Source organism: Lucilia cuprina, chromosome 5 (genome assembly GCF_022045245.1).
Source record: "Lucilia cuprina isolate Lc7/37 chromosome 5, ASM2204524v1, whole genome shotgun sequence".
Taxonomy (NCBI): domain Eukaryota; kingdom Metazoa; phylum Arthropoda; class Insecta; order Diptera; family Calliphoridae; genus Lucilia; species Lucilia cuprina.
Genome location: NC_060953.1, coordinates 67,839,572 through 67,857,068, shown reverse-complemented (window position 1 = coordinate 67,857,068; position 17,497 = coordinate 67,839,572). Strand labels below are relative to the sequence as shown.

The following is a 17,497-nucleotide window of genomic DNA, read 5'->3' as shown; positions in this document are numbered from 1 at the left end:
TGGTATTGCGATGCTGTTCAATGGACTTCATTTTCTTCATGGCATTTGAACGTTTCTTGTCAACGGAACCTAAAAGTTTTGTTGCATTTGGGGAGATTATTAGTGGGTTTTGTTTAATCTGGGTTTATGTGTATTTTACCTGGTGCCGGTTGTAGTAGTTTAAAGGGTACATCGGTTTGAATTTCACCACCCAATGTACCACAATTTAACTTGATACGTACTGAGTATGAGATCACAATACCGCAAGCATCTCCAGTCGATTTGCCATCTTGCACTAAAGTTGAAGAGGCCAAGTTTACATCTTCATCCTTAAGATGACCATCCAAGGCAATACCTGGGAAATAGGTTTTCAATTTAAGAAATACACTTTAAAATGTCATGCAGTTGTGCAATGAGTGAACTGTTTTTCTTTCACCAAATTAAATTGTTTAGGTTTTTTAAATTTTAGTTACCGCAACTAATACTTTTCTACCACAACTACAAAATTCTCTCTCACCAAGTTTAAATCGTTTATTTCAACATAATTTCAGTAACCGAAACTGAGAAAACGATTACTAACTAAAATTTTGTATGCAACGAACAGTTGCTCCTCAAATTTGTATAGTTCACTTAAATATAAATTTGATTACCACAACGAAATAAATGTTCCAAATAATGGGAAATACTCACCATGACGATCTTTGTTATTGGAAGCCAATGGTATTAAATAGAAGGTCTTGCTTAAATTAGCCCCCGGTGTTATAGGGCAGCCTTCTTTAGTCTCCAATTGCGCTACATGTTTGCTAAATTGGGCATTAACCATTGTAATCTCCGTATGTTGAATTATAAAGACTTTAATATTCTTGACCGCCTTCTTGGAATTGTTATTGATCTGCACGGTGGCAGCTACTTTTTCGCCATGATAGTAAATTTCACGATCCAAAGTTACCTCCAAACTGATTTTGCCATTTGAAAAGGTAAAACCTTTGCTTACCAAAGAGCTAGGCAAACGTTGGCCACGTGTAGGAGGAGCATATTGCAATTTCTTAATGACCAAACTGACCATACTGCGTTTGTGTTGGCGATCATCTTCGGAGTCTGCCACATAGGCACGAATGGTATATTCCACACCTAAGGGTTTGCCCAAGTCATCACCATCCTGTTGCAAAGTAACAGAGCTAGGTGAATTGGGTGGGAAATGGAAGGTAAAGGGATGAGCATTGACACCCAATTTACGCACCAATTTCTCTTGGGTGGGTGTCATTTCCATGTTGGAATTGCTCATGGGTACAATTTGTTCACGACACAAAATAAGTTCCTTGGAGAATTTAACTCCCATGACTTCATCCTCTTCGCGGCCATAGCGATAGATGGTGGCTAATTGGCCAAATACTTTGCGGTTTTTCAAATAATCCGGATCCACCACAATTACACCATCCACGGGGTCAATATAATCCAAATGGTCTATGAAATCCCGTCTACCCAAATAGAAAGTAACTTTTCCATTGGGTGTCGCTTTCTTAAAAACTTTTACCGAAACCACCATAATCGTTTAAATTTTTAGAAATTATAGAATTTTTCTTTTAATATAATTTAACTCGTATTTCGTTCTTGCGTTCGCTTAGAAGAAAATACGGTCAAATAGTGTATGGCACCTGCTTTTATACCTTTTGTTTAACTTATTTCCCTTAGAAAAGACCAATATTCTTTGAAAGGTTTCTTTTGGGTGTTTAGCACTAAATGGATTTATTTTTCACTGTTTTTTGCCAATAGCTGCTGAACATGTCACTCTGTAAATGTTTTTATTTTTCTTTTGTCTACTTTTTTTTATTATTTTGAACTTAATTTTTCCATTTACACCGTACAATTTTCTTAAATAAGGAAGATACTTTGGAGGGGATTAGAATGTTGGAAACAACATGTTGTCATTTATACCGTTATGCCACCTCTAATGGTGGCATAAAAATAGTTAATTTTTACATTTAACAAATGTCAAGTTGTTTGGTGTTTAGCAGTGTTACGCGTATGCAAATGAGCATGTTTAGGTCTTAAACCTATCTAACCTTCAGCAAGGTCTTGTTGGCATACGGGTGAATTGGATGAGTGTGAATCATTTAATAGGGACTTAATTTAAGGGGAAATTTAATAAATTGATTATTTAATATACAATTTTGTGTGTGTTTTTTTAACACTTAGAAATTGTCATACGATTTTTGACACTGCATCACTTTTTTCTAAAACACGATCAGGAAACTTTATTCGTAAATCCAATTTTTTTAGTTTTCTGACTGCATTTGAAATATTTGCATACTTTTCGGCAGCAAATTAAACCATAAGTAGTGGTTGTAAGATTAGATAAATATCTTGTTAAGGGGATGTTTAACTTATTAAGGTGTGTGACTTGAATATAGATCATTTTAAACGTTATTGTAACACTAACATTCACAATAAACTAACAATAACGCCAAAGGTTGTTGAATTTGCTAAATATCGTAAAACACTCTTCAAATACGTTAAATATTCAAATGCTATTCCACTTTTACCTTATTTAGAAAACTACTTATTGAAGCACCTATTAGAACTTTATAAAATCTAAATTAAGTAATGAAAGATGAACCCAATATAAATCTTTTTCTTTTCTTCGTTACAGTTAAAAAATGTACTCCACATATACCACAGCTGAACGCCATGGTTACAGTGTGCAATTTTCAACATTTGAAACAGATCGACTACTGCTTGCAACAAGGTAAATATTTAAACAAATCTTTAAATCCACTCCTATAAACAAAACTAATTCGTAAATTCTCTATTTTCCTCCCTCTCTCTCTTTCCCTACAGCCAACTTTATGGTTTAGCAGGCGGTGGCTCTCTTTTTCTTTTACAGCATCTTCCACACAAACAGGGTCTCAGCGAGGTCGCACGTCTCGAATGGTCTGATGGTCTTTTTGATGTAGCCTGGTGCCCCTATGGCAATAATATCGCCTGTACTGCTTCGGGTGATGGTTCATTGCAAATCTGGTCGGGTCTGGATATACCGTATGATGATTCCGACAGTTCCGATTGTTTGAAAATGCCCCAAAAACCAGTAATGTGTTTGCGTGAACATAAAAACGAGGTATACAGTGTGGATTGGAGTGAAAAATGGAATTATCATCAGATTCTATCGGGCAGTTGGGATGGTGCGATTAAGTTGTGGGATTGTAATCGCCAAAAGTCGGTAGCCACCTATATGGGTCACTCCGATTTGATATATAGTGCAAAATTTTCGCCCTTAGTGGCAAATATATTTGCTAGTGTAGGTACTGATGGTTTATTAAACTTATGGAATTCTTTTGATTTTTCAGGTAAACCTTTGATGTGCATTAAGGCCGCTCATGATGCAGAAATCTTGTCCTTGGATTGGAGTCAATTCGATCGCAATGTCTTGGTTACCGGAGGAGCTGATGGTCTAGTGCGTGGCTGGGATTTGCGGAATATGCGCCAACATGTGTTTGAATTGTTTTCGGGAGAATTTGCTGTCAGACGTTTGGCCTTTTCGCCGCATAAGGCTTCAGTTTTGGCCTCGGCTAATTATGATTTTACCACTAGGTAAGTTATTTAAAAAAAATATCATTAAATCTCTTATTTTATAAAATTTTTTATTAATTTTTTTAAAGAATTTGGGACTTTGGTGTTTCTTCGGATGCCATTGAAGTTCATGAACATCATACAGAATTCGTTTGTGGTCTAGACTGGAATGCTGCAACACCACATCAATTGGTCGACTGTGGCTGGGATAGTGTGGTCAATGTTTTTACACCTAAATCCTTAAAGCTTTGAACGTTAGAGTTGAAACAACAGAGAACCCATCCATGAATTGACAAATCAATCAATTTGGCCTTAAACTGTAAATAGTAACGAAGAAGAAAGGAAGACGAAAAGAACAACACACAAGTGTGATTATAACCAATGTGCCACCAAAGTGCTCCACCAAGCCGATTAAGCAGCATGTAGTAACGTTCGATACGTTATACAACAAACGAAATTAACGCCATTTCCAAGGGGCATTCAAAGAAGATTGAATAAAATTGAATTTGAACGTTTTTCGAAAAGAGTTAAATTTTAAGAAAATGTTTCAAAGTTAAGTTATGTGTACGCGGTTATTACATCTTACAATGTTGTCAGAAAATTTCACACGATTGTTAGAGGTTTTCTGAAAATATTTCTGCTAACGTTGTAAGATCTGACAATTGTGTATACGTAGCTTAACATTTAAAAACATGAATAATGTTTAGAAAAGTTGTATTCTGTAAATCAGTATTACAAATTTGTTTTCTAGAGACTTAATCAAACCATTAACTCCACTCAATATATTTATGGCTTTCAAAACATTACTGGGTAATTCACAGTCTACTTTAGCTCGTTGTATTGTTGTATAACAAATAATTAAATAAATATACGTCAATACAACGATACAATACAGTTAGTGAATTGGTCAAATGTTTTGAATATTTCACCAAAGTGTCCTTACACAGTTAATCATTTCTATTACAAAATTTTAAATTTTGAAATCATGTATCTTCTTTTCAAATGCAATGTGGAAATGGTGTATAATATATCGTTCATAAACAACAAGCACGTTTGGATAAAATTGAATATATAGCAAAGCTAAAGCTGAACTGTTTTAAAAACGTTAATAATGTGATAAAGAAAAAAAATAATATTCGAAGAAATAATCCCAGTTATTAATAAAACTAATATTAAAAGTCGTATGTTTAACAAAATACATAGAATTTTAGGTTATGTAAATATAATAATTACTAATAATAACACTTTTTAACACTAAACTAACATTTAGCGAAATGCCTTTCTAATTGTTTTTTTTTTATTTTCTTTCAGAAAGATCTCAAAGTTTTATTATTTAATTATAAAAAAATAAAAATTTATTTCAAATATATGAATAATTGTTTTATATAAAGTTTTAGATTTGATAGTGATTTAAGAATATACTTTGATATGAAGTTAAAAAAATGTTTAAACTATTCACATTCCATTATTGAGATTGTTAAATTAATGAGTTTTAAATCGCTTCTAACTTTAACAAGAAATCAACTTTAAGAAACCAACTTCATCTAGAATTTCTCCATTTAAAATTAGTAGAATTCAGTTATGGCTTATTATATCCTTTAATACAATATATTGTCGGGCGAGGCCGACCATATAATACGCTGCACCTATATACGAATATAATGTGATTTAGTTTTCATAATAAAGCAAAGGCTAGGGTCAAATGAGGCCCTATAATTATAAAGTTTATAAGGGTCATCAAGGCTAGTATAGAACTTGGTTTTGCAGCATTTTGTCGAGATACGAGTATATTAAACATAATTATGAATTTAAAAGCCCTATTTGGCGGGTTCAGTTGTATGGGGCCTAGGTGAAATAATGGACCGATGTTAACCATTTTCAATAGGCCTTGTCTATGGTACCATTGAAGATCATGTGCCAAATTCAATTGAATTACCTCAAAAATTGCGACAATATTTACAAGCTCTATTCGGGGGTTCAGCGGTATGGGGGCTAGGTGAAATAATGGACCGATGTTAAGCATTTTCAATACGGTTCGTCCCTGGGACAATAGATTATCATGTATAAAATTTCATTGAATTATCTTCAAAATTGCGACCTGTAGTTTGATTACAAGGTTTACATGGACGGACGTGCATTACAAACATAAACACAAACCCACTAAAGTGGTGTAGGGTACAATAAGTAAGAATGTAAATTCAATTATGGCTGACGATATGATGCCCTACATCAGTAGTTAAGTTAAAAAACTTCATTAATAAAGCATTTGACTCGATTTTTAAATTAATTCAGAAAAAAATATGTGGGCAGGGGGTTTATATGACCCTATACCTATAAATGTTGATAGAGGGATCTACAACTACATTAAAGTTATTTATGTAGAATTTCATAGTGGTATTAGTGTGAATTTTTGAAGAAATACAAGAACATTTAACATATTTTTGAGCTTAACAGTGTAGAGGGGTTGTGCAAAATAGTTGACCGATTTTAAGCATATTCAATAGGCTTTATTCTTGGAGAGTATACGTTAAAATTCAACAAATTATCTTGAAAATTTCCATCTGTACATGGACACACACCAAGATCAAGAAATGAGCAGACAGACAATCATCGATAAATTCACCAAGAATGAGTTCTGAACCGATAGATGGGTGTACAACATTTCTGGGTCTTACAAACACTTATAGTGGCGAAGGGTATAACAAACAAAACTCCATAACTGTTAAACACTTAGATCTTTTTCTAGAACATTTTATTTATTTCAAATGATAAGTTGTTTGAAAATCTATATATTTATATACAAGATTACATATAGAATTCCAAAAATGTATGTTTTTTTTCAAATATTCGTATATATTCTAGATCTGAAGACGCCAAAGATCTTCGGGATTCAAATATTCAATAATTCCGTCAGACTTGATTTGAAAAAAGTGAAAATTCGAGACAATTTCGTCATTGCAAAACAATATCAGCTTTAAAAGTTTGATTACCGATTCAATACCGAAATCATTTTAAAATTAATTATTAATTCGAAATATTTTTGAGGATTTTTAAGGGTGCATAAGAAAAGTTAAATCAAACAAATTTAATGGATGCATTGATTTAAATCATTTAAATTGATTTAAATGAAGTTGTTCCAGATCAACCTAGTTATTTTCAACATTAATTCATTTTCAATGTTAGTATGAGCTATAAAAAAATATATATACATAATATAGATATATAAAACTTTTCGAAATTTGCAAAAAATCGAAAACAACACAGACAGACATATGACGCGATACTAAAGATTTTCACAGTATATATTTTCATGCTATTACCAAAAACTATTAAACTCAAGTGAGGGCCAAAATTATTTAAGAAGAAATTCCAACGATCACATGCAGTGTAAGACGTCAGCCTTTAAAAATACGAAGTATAAAAAAAAACAAACGGCATCAAGAAGACAACGACGATGAATAGGAAAATATATATACTATAACTGAACTATCCCACCTCAACCCACAAACAACAAACACACAGCCTGCAATCGAAATAAAAAACATGTGAATGTTTTCATTTTATTTTGTTTCAATAATAAAAGTGTTCAATGTTCACTTGTGTTGAATGTTGAATGATGTCGAGGCGCGTGATTTGCTTTTGAGGTGTTTTTATAAATAAATTCCCCCAAAAATAACACACCTACACAATTATAAACTTTTTTTCTTGCCTTTATACTCATTCTAAGCTGGCTAAACGATCGAGCGACCAACAGGCAGGCAGGCAGGCAGGCAGGCAAGTGAATCGAAACGATTGTGATAAATACTCGCTCCAATGTTTGTGTTCTCAAATCTTCAGAATAATCTTGTTACTCTGTACATTTTTAGTATTATAGCAAAATTTGTTGATGACCAATTTGGTTAGCTAGTGGGAGACTGTTTATCGGTACTTGTGTTGTTATTTTATTTAGATTTTTTATAGGTTTTTTATGGTTTATGGTGTGGCACACGTATTCATAGCCATTTTTGCACATTCCTGTGCACTCACTTGCCACGTCTGTGTTTTTATGGTTTTTATTTACGTTTTGTTGTTTTCATAATGCACCTCCACCGTTTGCAGTTATTAACTAACACCCACCCACCCCTTTTCACCTCTTCAACTTGTCGAGCTAGTGTGTGACTGATGTTTTTTTTTTTTTGTATCGCATCCAAAAATAAAATTGCATTGTGTGGAATTGCTTTAAATATAGATTTTGTTGACATAAAAATAAAATGCGCAGCATTGGTACATTTTTGTGGCATTAATATTAAAAAGATTCTATTAAAAAGTCATAAACAATTTCGAATAGAATTAGTGGTGTGTCAATGATTATTTGGACAGATTTTTAGTGCGCATTAAGTGTAGATATAAATTTGGTTGGTAATGTTTTAAGTATTTTAAAAACTTTTAGAATATTTGGTGAAAATAAATTAATGACTCAAGTATATTTTGGTGTTTTAGGTTATTTTGACACTTATCAGTTTGAGGTATTCGAAATACTATTCAGCAAGATCCGAAGACGAAATATAGTTTGGAATAATTGCAAATTTCTGATGACCTGACTTAATGCCCATGAAAGTTACGACAAACCAAAAATATCATGGTGTATGTTACCTTTTAGATTTCATTAGAAAAAATTTTTTGGTCAATGCTGATCAGAAACTGAGGCCAGTCTAATAGTGTAGTCAATTGCCTAACCTACAGTCTAGTCTATAGTCTAATCTATAGTCTAGTCTATAGTCTAGTCTAAAGTCTAGTCTATAGTCTAGTCTAAAGTCTAGTCTATAGTCTAGTCTATAGTCTAGTCTATAGTCTAGTCTATAGTATAGTCTATAGTCTAGTCTATAGTCTAGTCTATAGTCTAGTCTATAGTCTAGTCTATAGTCTAGTCTATAGTCTAGTCTATAGTCTAGTCTATAGTCTAGTCTTTAGTATAGTCTAGTCCATGATATTGTCTACTCTATTATTTTAATCTCATATAATGCTCTCTCTCCAGCCAAATCTGCTTAAAATGAGTGATATTTATATGTAATTTTTCGTTTTCACAAAAATCTCGTGAAAATCGCGTGAAAGCAATATCGAAATTTTAAATTAAACAATATTTAACGAAATCGCTAAAAACGTTAATTTTTTTAACAGCAAATCTTCACACTTAATATTTAGGTATTTAGCATTAATAACTTTATTTTTTTCTTTCTTCGCAAAGGTCAAACATTCTACTTTTCGGAATTAAATTTTTAGTACCCTTTAACCCCTTTAAAACAGCTCTAATAAATGCATCCTTTTGTTAAAGGAAGTTAAATTTTCTTCGAACTGAGATACTAAACTAAATACGTTTCTTTTGTTCTTTCACTCTTTTTGAGTTTTGTTCTGTTTTTTCCTTATTTTTTTGGAAATCCTTTTTTGTTTTTTGCTCTAATATCCTAAATTGGTAATAAGTTTATGAGCAGAACAACAAAAAACCAGAGCATAGCGAAAATTTCAACTCTTTATCTTTTCAATAGCACGCTAAAAAGGACACACACACAACAAAAAAAGGGTTAGAAATTCTCGCGAACAATATACCGAACTAGATTACTGGATCACGAAAATAAAAACGCGATCATAAAACACAACAGAGTTTTTGAGTTAAACAATGAGACAAAACAAGAAAAAAAGGATTATAAAATAAAAACAGAACAGAATTTAAAAAAGGGTTTTTATTTACCAAAAAAGAAAAAACAGGCAAACATAGACACGGGAATTGTTATACATATTAAGAACTAGGGCAAATTTCATATTTCTAGATCATATTATTTTGTTTGCAAAAGGCAACAAAAGGAAATGAGGACAATAAAATGTCCTTAATATTTTACTGTTTATAGAACTTCATATATGCATAAATTAGTTTTAGTATGTGACTACAGCGGAGGAGTGAGTAAATGATGTCAATGTCCTTGAGGCTTTTCAGTTAATTGTTTTAAAAATATCTAAAGAGTTGACAAACAAATTTAACTTTTACTTTGACAAAACTAGAAAGGATACTTGAGAACAAATACATACATACATATGTATGTACATATATGGGAAAATTAAAGGCAATACGAGTCATGTTTGGCTTTTATTTTATGAGTTTATGACTAAAGGTGAATTTACTATTTGACCTAGTAAAAGCATTATAATTGTATGTAAATTGATTCAATTCAATCAAATGACCTTCATTTGCCACAATGGCTAAACGATTTTAGAAGAGCGCTGGCAAAGAAAGTAGGTGTGTCCCGTATTTGTCAACACAAATGGTGTAAAGGTTTGACGCGCGGACATGCTTTAAGCCGGTTAATCCTTTTGCAAGACGAGAAGGAGGTATGTCGACAAACACAGTTAAAGTGCTGAGCAGAGTTAAATACACACAAACTAGTGTAAATATCCTTAATCTCTTCTCCAGCATGTTTCTTTGGTTGACTGTAACACACTAACTAACTGATTAAAATCTATAGATATTGTATGTGTGTTAGTATCAGTGATTGAGTATGCATGTACATGTATGTATGTCTGCCATTTGATTTAATCCAAAATAGGCGTATTTGTTTAGCTGCAAAATCAAAACATTCATAAATCCCGCTAAAGATTTTCCACAATTTTCCTAATGTCGCTAACTGCTGTTAATCCTTTTAAAGGAAATACTTCTATTCTAGCAAATCCTTAAATAAATCCTTTTCTCTTGAAATTTCAACATTTCACAATATTGTTCATACATATATACTCATTACTTGTTCATCTCAATGTCAAGTAATATTAGAACAAACACTTAAATTGTTATAAATTTATTTATTAACCTTGACAAAAACTAATCCTTTTTTAAACCTTTTTTTAATCCTTTTTTAACTCGCTTTTTACTTAATTTTTCATGGTCACAGGTTAGTTTTTTAAGATGTTTCGGGTTTATTAATGAGATTTGTGTGATGTCTGTGCAGATAGTTGTTGGTAGTTTTATGTTATTCTTTTGTGGTGGGTCATAAACAGATTTGAGTTTTTTAGTTGAACTCTTTTTTAAAAAATTCAGTTTTAAGGATCAAAAAGGGGTTTATCTGTTTTTTCTCGTTTTCCTAGGAATTTTGTTTTTTTTGTCAATTTCTAGGAATTGAATACACATTTAAGTAATTTAAAAGAAAATGTTGAAAAACTGAAAATATTTTTATTTTTACATTTTAAATAATCATTTAGAAGAATTCGATGTACTGCTGTACCCCAAGGAGAACCAAACTGTCTAAGGATACTAATATTAACCGTTTTTTTACAAAGGCACAAATAGAATACTAAAAGGACTCTCTGAATTGTCTTCCTAAGGAAGACACTTCTCATATAGAAAATATTTTACTTAAGAAGACTGTTTTTCATATAGAAAAATCTTTTTAAGGAATACTATTTTCAGGCACAAAAAGTTATCCTGTTTTCATACAGAACAAATCTTTCTTAGCAAGACTGCTCTCATACAGAAAAAGTCTTTCTAAAGAAGACTGATTTCATGTAGAAAAAGTCATTCTAAGGAAAAATGTTTTCATACAGAGAAAGTCATTCTAAGAAAGATTGCTTTTATACATTCTAAAGATGGCTGATTTCGTGTAGAAAAAGTCCTTCTAAGGAAGAATATTCTTATACAGAAAAAAATATTCTAAGGAAGTCTTTTTTAGGAAGAATATTTTTACACAGAAAAAGTCTTTCAAAAGAAGACTGATTTCGTGTAAAAAAAAACTGTTTCTAAGACGACTACAGAAAAAGCCTTTCTAAGGAAGACTGTTTTCATTCAGAAAAAGCCTTTGTTTTAATATAGAAACAATCTTTCTGAAGAAGACTGTTTTCACACAGAAAATGTATTTCTAAGGAAGACTGATTGCGTGTAGAAAAACAATTTATACGGAGACTCTTTTTAAGCAGGAAAATTGTTTTCATACAGAAAAATACTTCCTAAGTTAGAATGGACTTCTTTCCTAAGAACACTGTTTGCAGTCTTAAAATATATAGGTCAAAAATAAGTGAACAATTATTTGTTATAATTTCAAAATTCGTTTACATATTATGTACATAAAATCATCTAAAAATTGTGACGTCACAATTAAATAATATAATATTTAAAGAATTATTAATAAAAATCAAAATTTTGTCCAGACATCATCAATTTATACGGAAAAATTATTATAATAATCATACAGATTAACACATACGAAACCCGTAAGAAAAGTGTTATAAAAATATTTTCACCTCCAAATTTAAAAATAAAATACATGAAACGATACGCTAAGAACGATGTACCCCCCAAACAAACACCAACAAACAAAAATTCCAACAGTTTATAAAGATTTACGTAGAAATTCGTGAGTCTGTGTGTGTGCGTATCTGTGCGAGTCTGTATGTTTCTCGGTCAGTATAATTTTTTGTTTTTTTTATTTTATATAAATTTTTTTTGGATTGCTCGCCAAAAAATTTTTATCATTGACGTCATAAATTGTTTTTTAAAAATTTTATAAAAACAAGAAGAAAAAAATGTTATGAACAAGACAAATAAACAAAAACAACTACATGTTTTGCCCACCAATAAATAAAAAAATGGCATAAATATTCACACACACACACAGATACGATTGTGTGAGTTTGTTTGTATGTGGAATTTTGCTTGAGGTTTTCTTATAAAAACAACAAAACTAAAATTAAATTATAAAATTAAAAAAAACTTGTTATTGTTGTTTTTGATTTCAATCCTGCCATTGATTATGAATGGATATTAAGAAGTCAAAAGAAAACAAAAACACAATACTAACGAAGAACGTCATTAACACCAGAACACTCTTTTTTTGTATATTTTTCAAAATTATAAGCAAAATATAAAGGCAGATAGGTTTATTAATAGAATTTCTCCCCAATTGGTGTTTTACACTTGCTGTGAATATGTAGAGATACGTTTTCATCGACATAATAGGGAATCAAGGTTGGCAACCAAGAAAACCGAAAATAGGAACACTTTTTCTATATGAAAACAGTCTTACTTAGGAAGACATTTTCTATATGAAAACAGTCTTCCTTAGGAAGAAATTTTCTATATGAAAACAGTCTTCCTTAGGAAGACATTTTCTATATGAAAACAGTCTTCCTTAGGAAGACATTTTCTATATGAAAACAGTCTTCCTTAGGAAGACATTTTCTATATGAAAACAGTCTTCCTTAGGAAGACATTTTCTATATGAAAACAGTCTTCCTTAGGAAGACATTTTCTAGATGAAAACAGTCTTCCTTAGGAAGACATTTTCCTTATTCAAACAGTCTTCCTTAGGAAGACATTTTCTAGATGAAAACAGTCTTCCTTAGGAAGACTTTCTATATAAAAACTATCTACCTTAGGAAAACTATTTCTATACGATAACAGCCTTCTTTAGGAAAACTTTTTCTGTATGAAAACAGTTTTCCTTAGCAGCCAAAGATAAATTTATTTTTAATAGTTTTGTTTAAATGGTTTATTGGGAGATTCGAAATTTGATTGCTAGTGTAAACACTTTTTAAAGCGAATATATTTATATAAAACAATAATAACCACTGCGTAATAAATTCTTAACGATGAGCTAAATATTTATGGAACCAAACTACCCGACCAACGAAGAATCTACTAACAATCATCAGGCAAGCAGGCAATGTGGCGGCTCTCCAAAAAAAATTAAGCGAAAAATTAATCGTATAAAAAAAAGAACGACGTGTTTTTTTGCTGGGAATTAATAAACAATATTTGATTTCGTTATAAACAAAAACTAGATGAATTTAGTTTTTGACTGTTCATTTTTGTTGTTATTCTTTTATTTGCGTGCTTAATCCTACACACAAAATTTCTTTATGGATCCAGTGAAAGAATTAATGGAAAAGCGTTTATTATCGAAAAATAAAAAAGAAATTAATGGCATCAGAAAAATGTGTAGAAATTTGTTTAAATAAATAAACAAGTAAAGATATCTGGACTATGAGGTCATAACCATGATGTTTGTAATGATCACATGAGTATGTAGGTTGCAGTAAGATCAATACCGCAGCGATATGCAGACATAGACAAAAGACAATTTGTTTGGGGGAGAGATATAATAAAAAGGCTTTGTTGTTAGGAAAGCATTTTGTTGTTAGAAAACAAAAAAAGTACTTATTTTACAGTTTTAGATCATATATCGACCATTAACTAAAGATCTTAAGTGATATAAATAGAATTGAGTTTGTGTTACATTAAACAGTCTAGTTAAGCTAAAATTGCTAACTTACGCTATTATTTCAATAATTTTTACAAAAGTCGTTAAACCGTGCCGGTCACGTGATGCTAATCACCAAATGTAAATAAATGATTTTGTTAAAACTAACTAACAGAAAAAATTAGAGTAATTTTTCAAAAAAAATTAGTTTAATGAAATTCCAAAAATTCAACACCACATTACAAACAAACCAAATTTGTAAAACAACAGCAGCAACAGGAACCGACTAAATGCTTACAAACAAAAATCTTAAGAAAAAATGTGTCAATCTTGAAAAAATCTAAATTCTTAGAAATTCGAAAATTAAACTAAATACGCAAACGTATTACGTAAAAATATCCCAAAAACCGTGACCAAATATAACCTTGTTTTTATTTTAGTTTATTTCTTTTTTTTTGCTGTGAAATTCCTACGCAGCACAGCAATTCAGTTAACGCAACATTTTTACTTAGAATCCCATGAATTTAAATAAAAATTTCTAAAAATATACTAAACCATTGCATAATATCACAAAGAACTAAATCCTCTGAGAGCATTGTTGTAGTTTTACATTTTACGTCATTGACCTGGATGTCCTGAATGTCCTGAATTTTTTAACAGCCCGTCATAAAATTTAATCTTAATTGTTTTATTTAATCCAAGTCTATGGATGGACTACTTCTTAGGTAAACTAAACTATTACACAATTTTACACAATAGACATCATAAATATTGTTACATAACATTACGCAGCAACTAACTTAGCACTGACCTTTTTTTCACTCGTTTGTCTCTTTCTCTCTTACTCTCACTCTTGCTGACTAGATCAGTGAGCTAGTCAGCGTGTTGTGTTTGGAGTTTTGTGGCCTAAATGTTTTGAAATGCGTGCAAATAATTGCGTTTTATTATCACTGTTACTCACAGCCGGACATGAACTATAATTCGAGGAACTTTACACAACAAAGAGGATGAGGAAAAAATCTCTTTACAAATTGAGATCGTTCGCGGTCGCACTTCTTACGTAAGTGCTAATGTCACAATAACAATGAATCTTCTAGATATTATGACTGGCCTTGCGTCATTTTATAACAATGAGATCAAGAACAATGCACCAGAATGCAGCAGAAAAAAAAGATCAGTCAGCTAGCAGAAAATAGCTTAGGATAAAAGATTGATCATCGTTGAGAAATGGTGAGAACAAAAAATATGCATTGCATGACAGCTAGATCAGTTTTTGTAATGAAAATAATGTTGTATTTGTTGTTGATTAGAGAATTTTTTGATCAAAATAAAAATATATATAAATATAATTTCGAAAATTTTGAAACTTTGAACTTAATTTCGAATATTTTATTATTTTACACTTAAAATAACTTAATTTTTATATAAAAGATGATTTTCGAAAATTCAAAGAATTTATTTCTATTTTAATTTCTAAAAATTTTCAAATATTGTTCAAATAACAAAAACTATTATAAAGCTATTATTCCTTTTTTCAATTTACACAATGTTTTTTATAAAATATTATCGATTTACATATTTTTTTAAATATTTTGAAAATTCAAACTGAATTTCGAATTTAGATTTTTGTATTAAAATTTTGTTCAAAACTGTGAAATATTATAAATATACTCCTTTTTAATCAAAAAAACTTTATTTTGTGTCTCTTTAAAATATTTTCGAAAATTCGAACTTAGTTTCGAATGTTAAAGAAATACAAAATTTTAAATTTAACTAAAAGTAAAAATAGCTTTTCAACACTTTTTTAAATGGTTTTTAGTAATATCGATAAATTTTAATAAAACTTCGAAAATTCGAACTTTTTTTTGAAAATGATTTTAATAAAAAATACAAAATGTTGTGAAATTCAATAAAATTGCTTAAGTAGCAAGTACGATTTGAAAAGATATAAGCAATTTCGAAAATTCGAATTCTTAGTAAGTTGTTTAAAAATCAATTTCGTTTTGAGTTAGTTTCAGTCATTTTGAACTTTTTAACGAAAATTTGAAAATTTTAACTTGTTTTCATTTATGCTTTTTTATTAAGAAATATAAAAAAATAGTTTTGTGAAATTGAAATAAAATTGTTTATAAAATAAGTTTGATTTGAATAATTGTAAACAATGATATAGTTTAAGATCTTTTAGTTTAAGATACCGCTATAGAAAGATTTTTAAATTAATGGATTTCTACCATTTATGCTTCAGATATAAGTGATCTATTTAATAATATTTAGGAATTTCAAATGGAAAAAAGGCTATTAAAAGTCAAATAAATCTTCTCATTTCAAAATCCAAAGAGATAAAATTAATATTTATAAAAAAAAAATAATAATTACAACTCAAACAAAAACTCTACAGGTACAAAACCAACAAATCCTCACATTATCATCGCCATTGTAATCAAACAAAAAAATTCACAAACATCTCTGCACTAATTTTCCTAAAAATGTAGAACAATCTCACCGATCTTTTTTTGTTCTAAATACAAAAGAAAACTAAACATCATAAAAAAACTGTAACACTCGCGACAAAGGTAACCAAAAAATATGCAAAATTAGTTTTGAGATTTTTTGCGGTAACAAAAAGTGTGTCATGCTACTAAAACTCTAAAAATACAATAAAAAATCAAATATTTGTTTATTCAAAACAATGAAGTTAACGAGAAAAATTGTAACACATTTCGTTCGGGAACGTGTAGCTGCTGCACTCATTACTCAATAATTAGAACAAAAAATGAGGTTAATATTTTACATAATTGTCTCAACTAAATGGAAATTTATCTTAAACTATTTCGGCGAATAAGGGATTTATGTTGTTGTTTAAGGAAGGTCCATAAAACCTTGAGTTTATTCTATTTTATGGTTTCCTTTTTATTTCATTTACAACTTTTTTTGTTCTGTTTAGCAATATTGCATAATGTTGCGCGAAAAAAAGAAAATGCTGCTTGCAACAAGCTGTGTGTGATTTTTCAAATGTATGTAGTTGTTAGTGTAGTTGCACTAATAAACGTTATTTATGGCCATAAATAACATATAGTCGCTCTATAGAAAAAAAATTAAGCCATCATAATGAAATTTTTCAGCAAAAATCTTAGAATTTTTAAAATGTTTTGTTATTTGAGGAGATTTGTTTTTAGTTTTGTATAATGTAGTTGTAAGTATGAAAAAAATTAAATAAAGCATTTTGTCAAAAATTACATTTGTTTTTGAGAGAATTTTAAGCATAAAATGTCATGGTCATGACTAATTTTCGTGATCGTTTTTCTTTCCACTTTGTTTAAACCAAAACATATGAACAACTTATTTGTATTAAATAAGTTATGCGATAAAGTATACTTTTCTAAAGGATGGATTTGGACTAAGTTAGTTAGTTAGATAGATAGATAGATAGATAGATAGATAGATAGATAGATAGATAGATAGATAGATAGATAGATAGATAGATAGATAGATAGATAGATAGATAGATAGATAGATAGATAGATATATAGATATATAGATAGATAGATAGATAGATAGATAGATAGATAGATAGATAGATAGATAGATAGATAGATAGATAGATAGATAGATAGATAGATAGATAGATAGATAGATAGATAGATAGATAGATAGATAGATAGATATAGATAGGTAGATAGGTAGATAGATAGATAGATAGATAGATAGATAGATAGATAGATAGATAGATAGATAGA

General features: G+C 30.1%; 2 protein-coding genes across 2 annotated transcripts in view; one reads left to right on the top strand and one right to left on the bottom strand.

Annotated features, from left to right (window-relative positions):
• The window catches only part of LOC111680734 (phosrestin-1), a 1,962-nt gene extending 353 nt beyond the window's left edge, over positions 1-1,609 (bottom strand). The window contains exons 1-3 of the mRNA XM_023442432.2: positions 670-1,609; positions 140-334; positions 1-69 (exon numbers count right to left, since the gene is read on the bottom strand). The exon at positions 1-69 is cut by the window's left edge and continues 353 nt beyond it. Of these exons, the coding sequence (XP_023298200.1) occupies positions 1-69; positions 140-334; positions 670-1,525 (1,120 nt within the window). The 5' untranslated portion in view covers positions 1,526-1,609. The remainder of the gene's footprint in view (positions 70-139; positions 335-669) is intronic.
• A 1,027-nt stretch (positions 1,610-2,636) lies between these two features.
• On the top strand, positions 2,637-4,819 carry LOC111680743 (peroxisomal targeting signal 2 receptor). Its single transcript, XM_023442445.2, has 3 exons — positions 2,637-2,725; positions 2,818-3,567; positions 3,636-4,819. The coding sequence occupies exons 1-3, from the start codon at positions 2,637-2,639 to the stop codon at positions 3,796-3,798; spliced, it is 1,002 nt and encodes a 333-aa protein (XP_023298213.1). The 3' UTR covers positions 3,799-4,819.
• Positions 4,820-17,497: the final 12,678 nt, after the last annotated feature.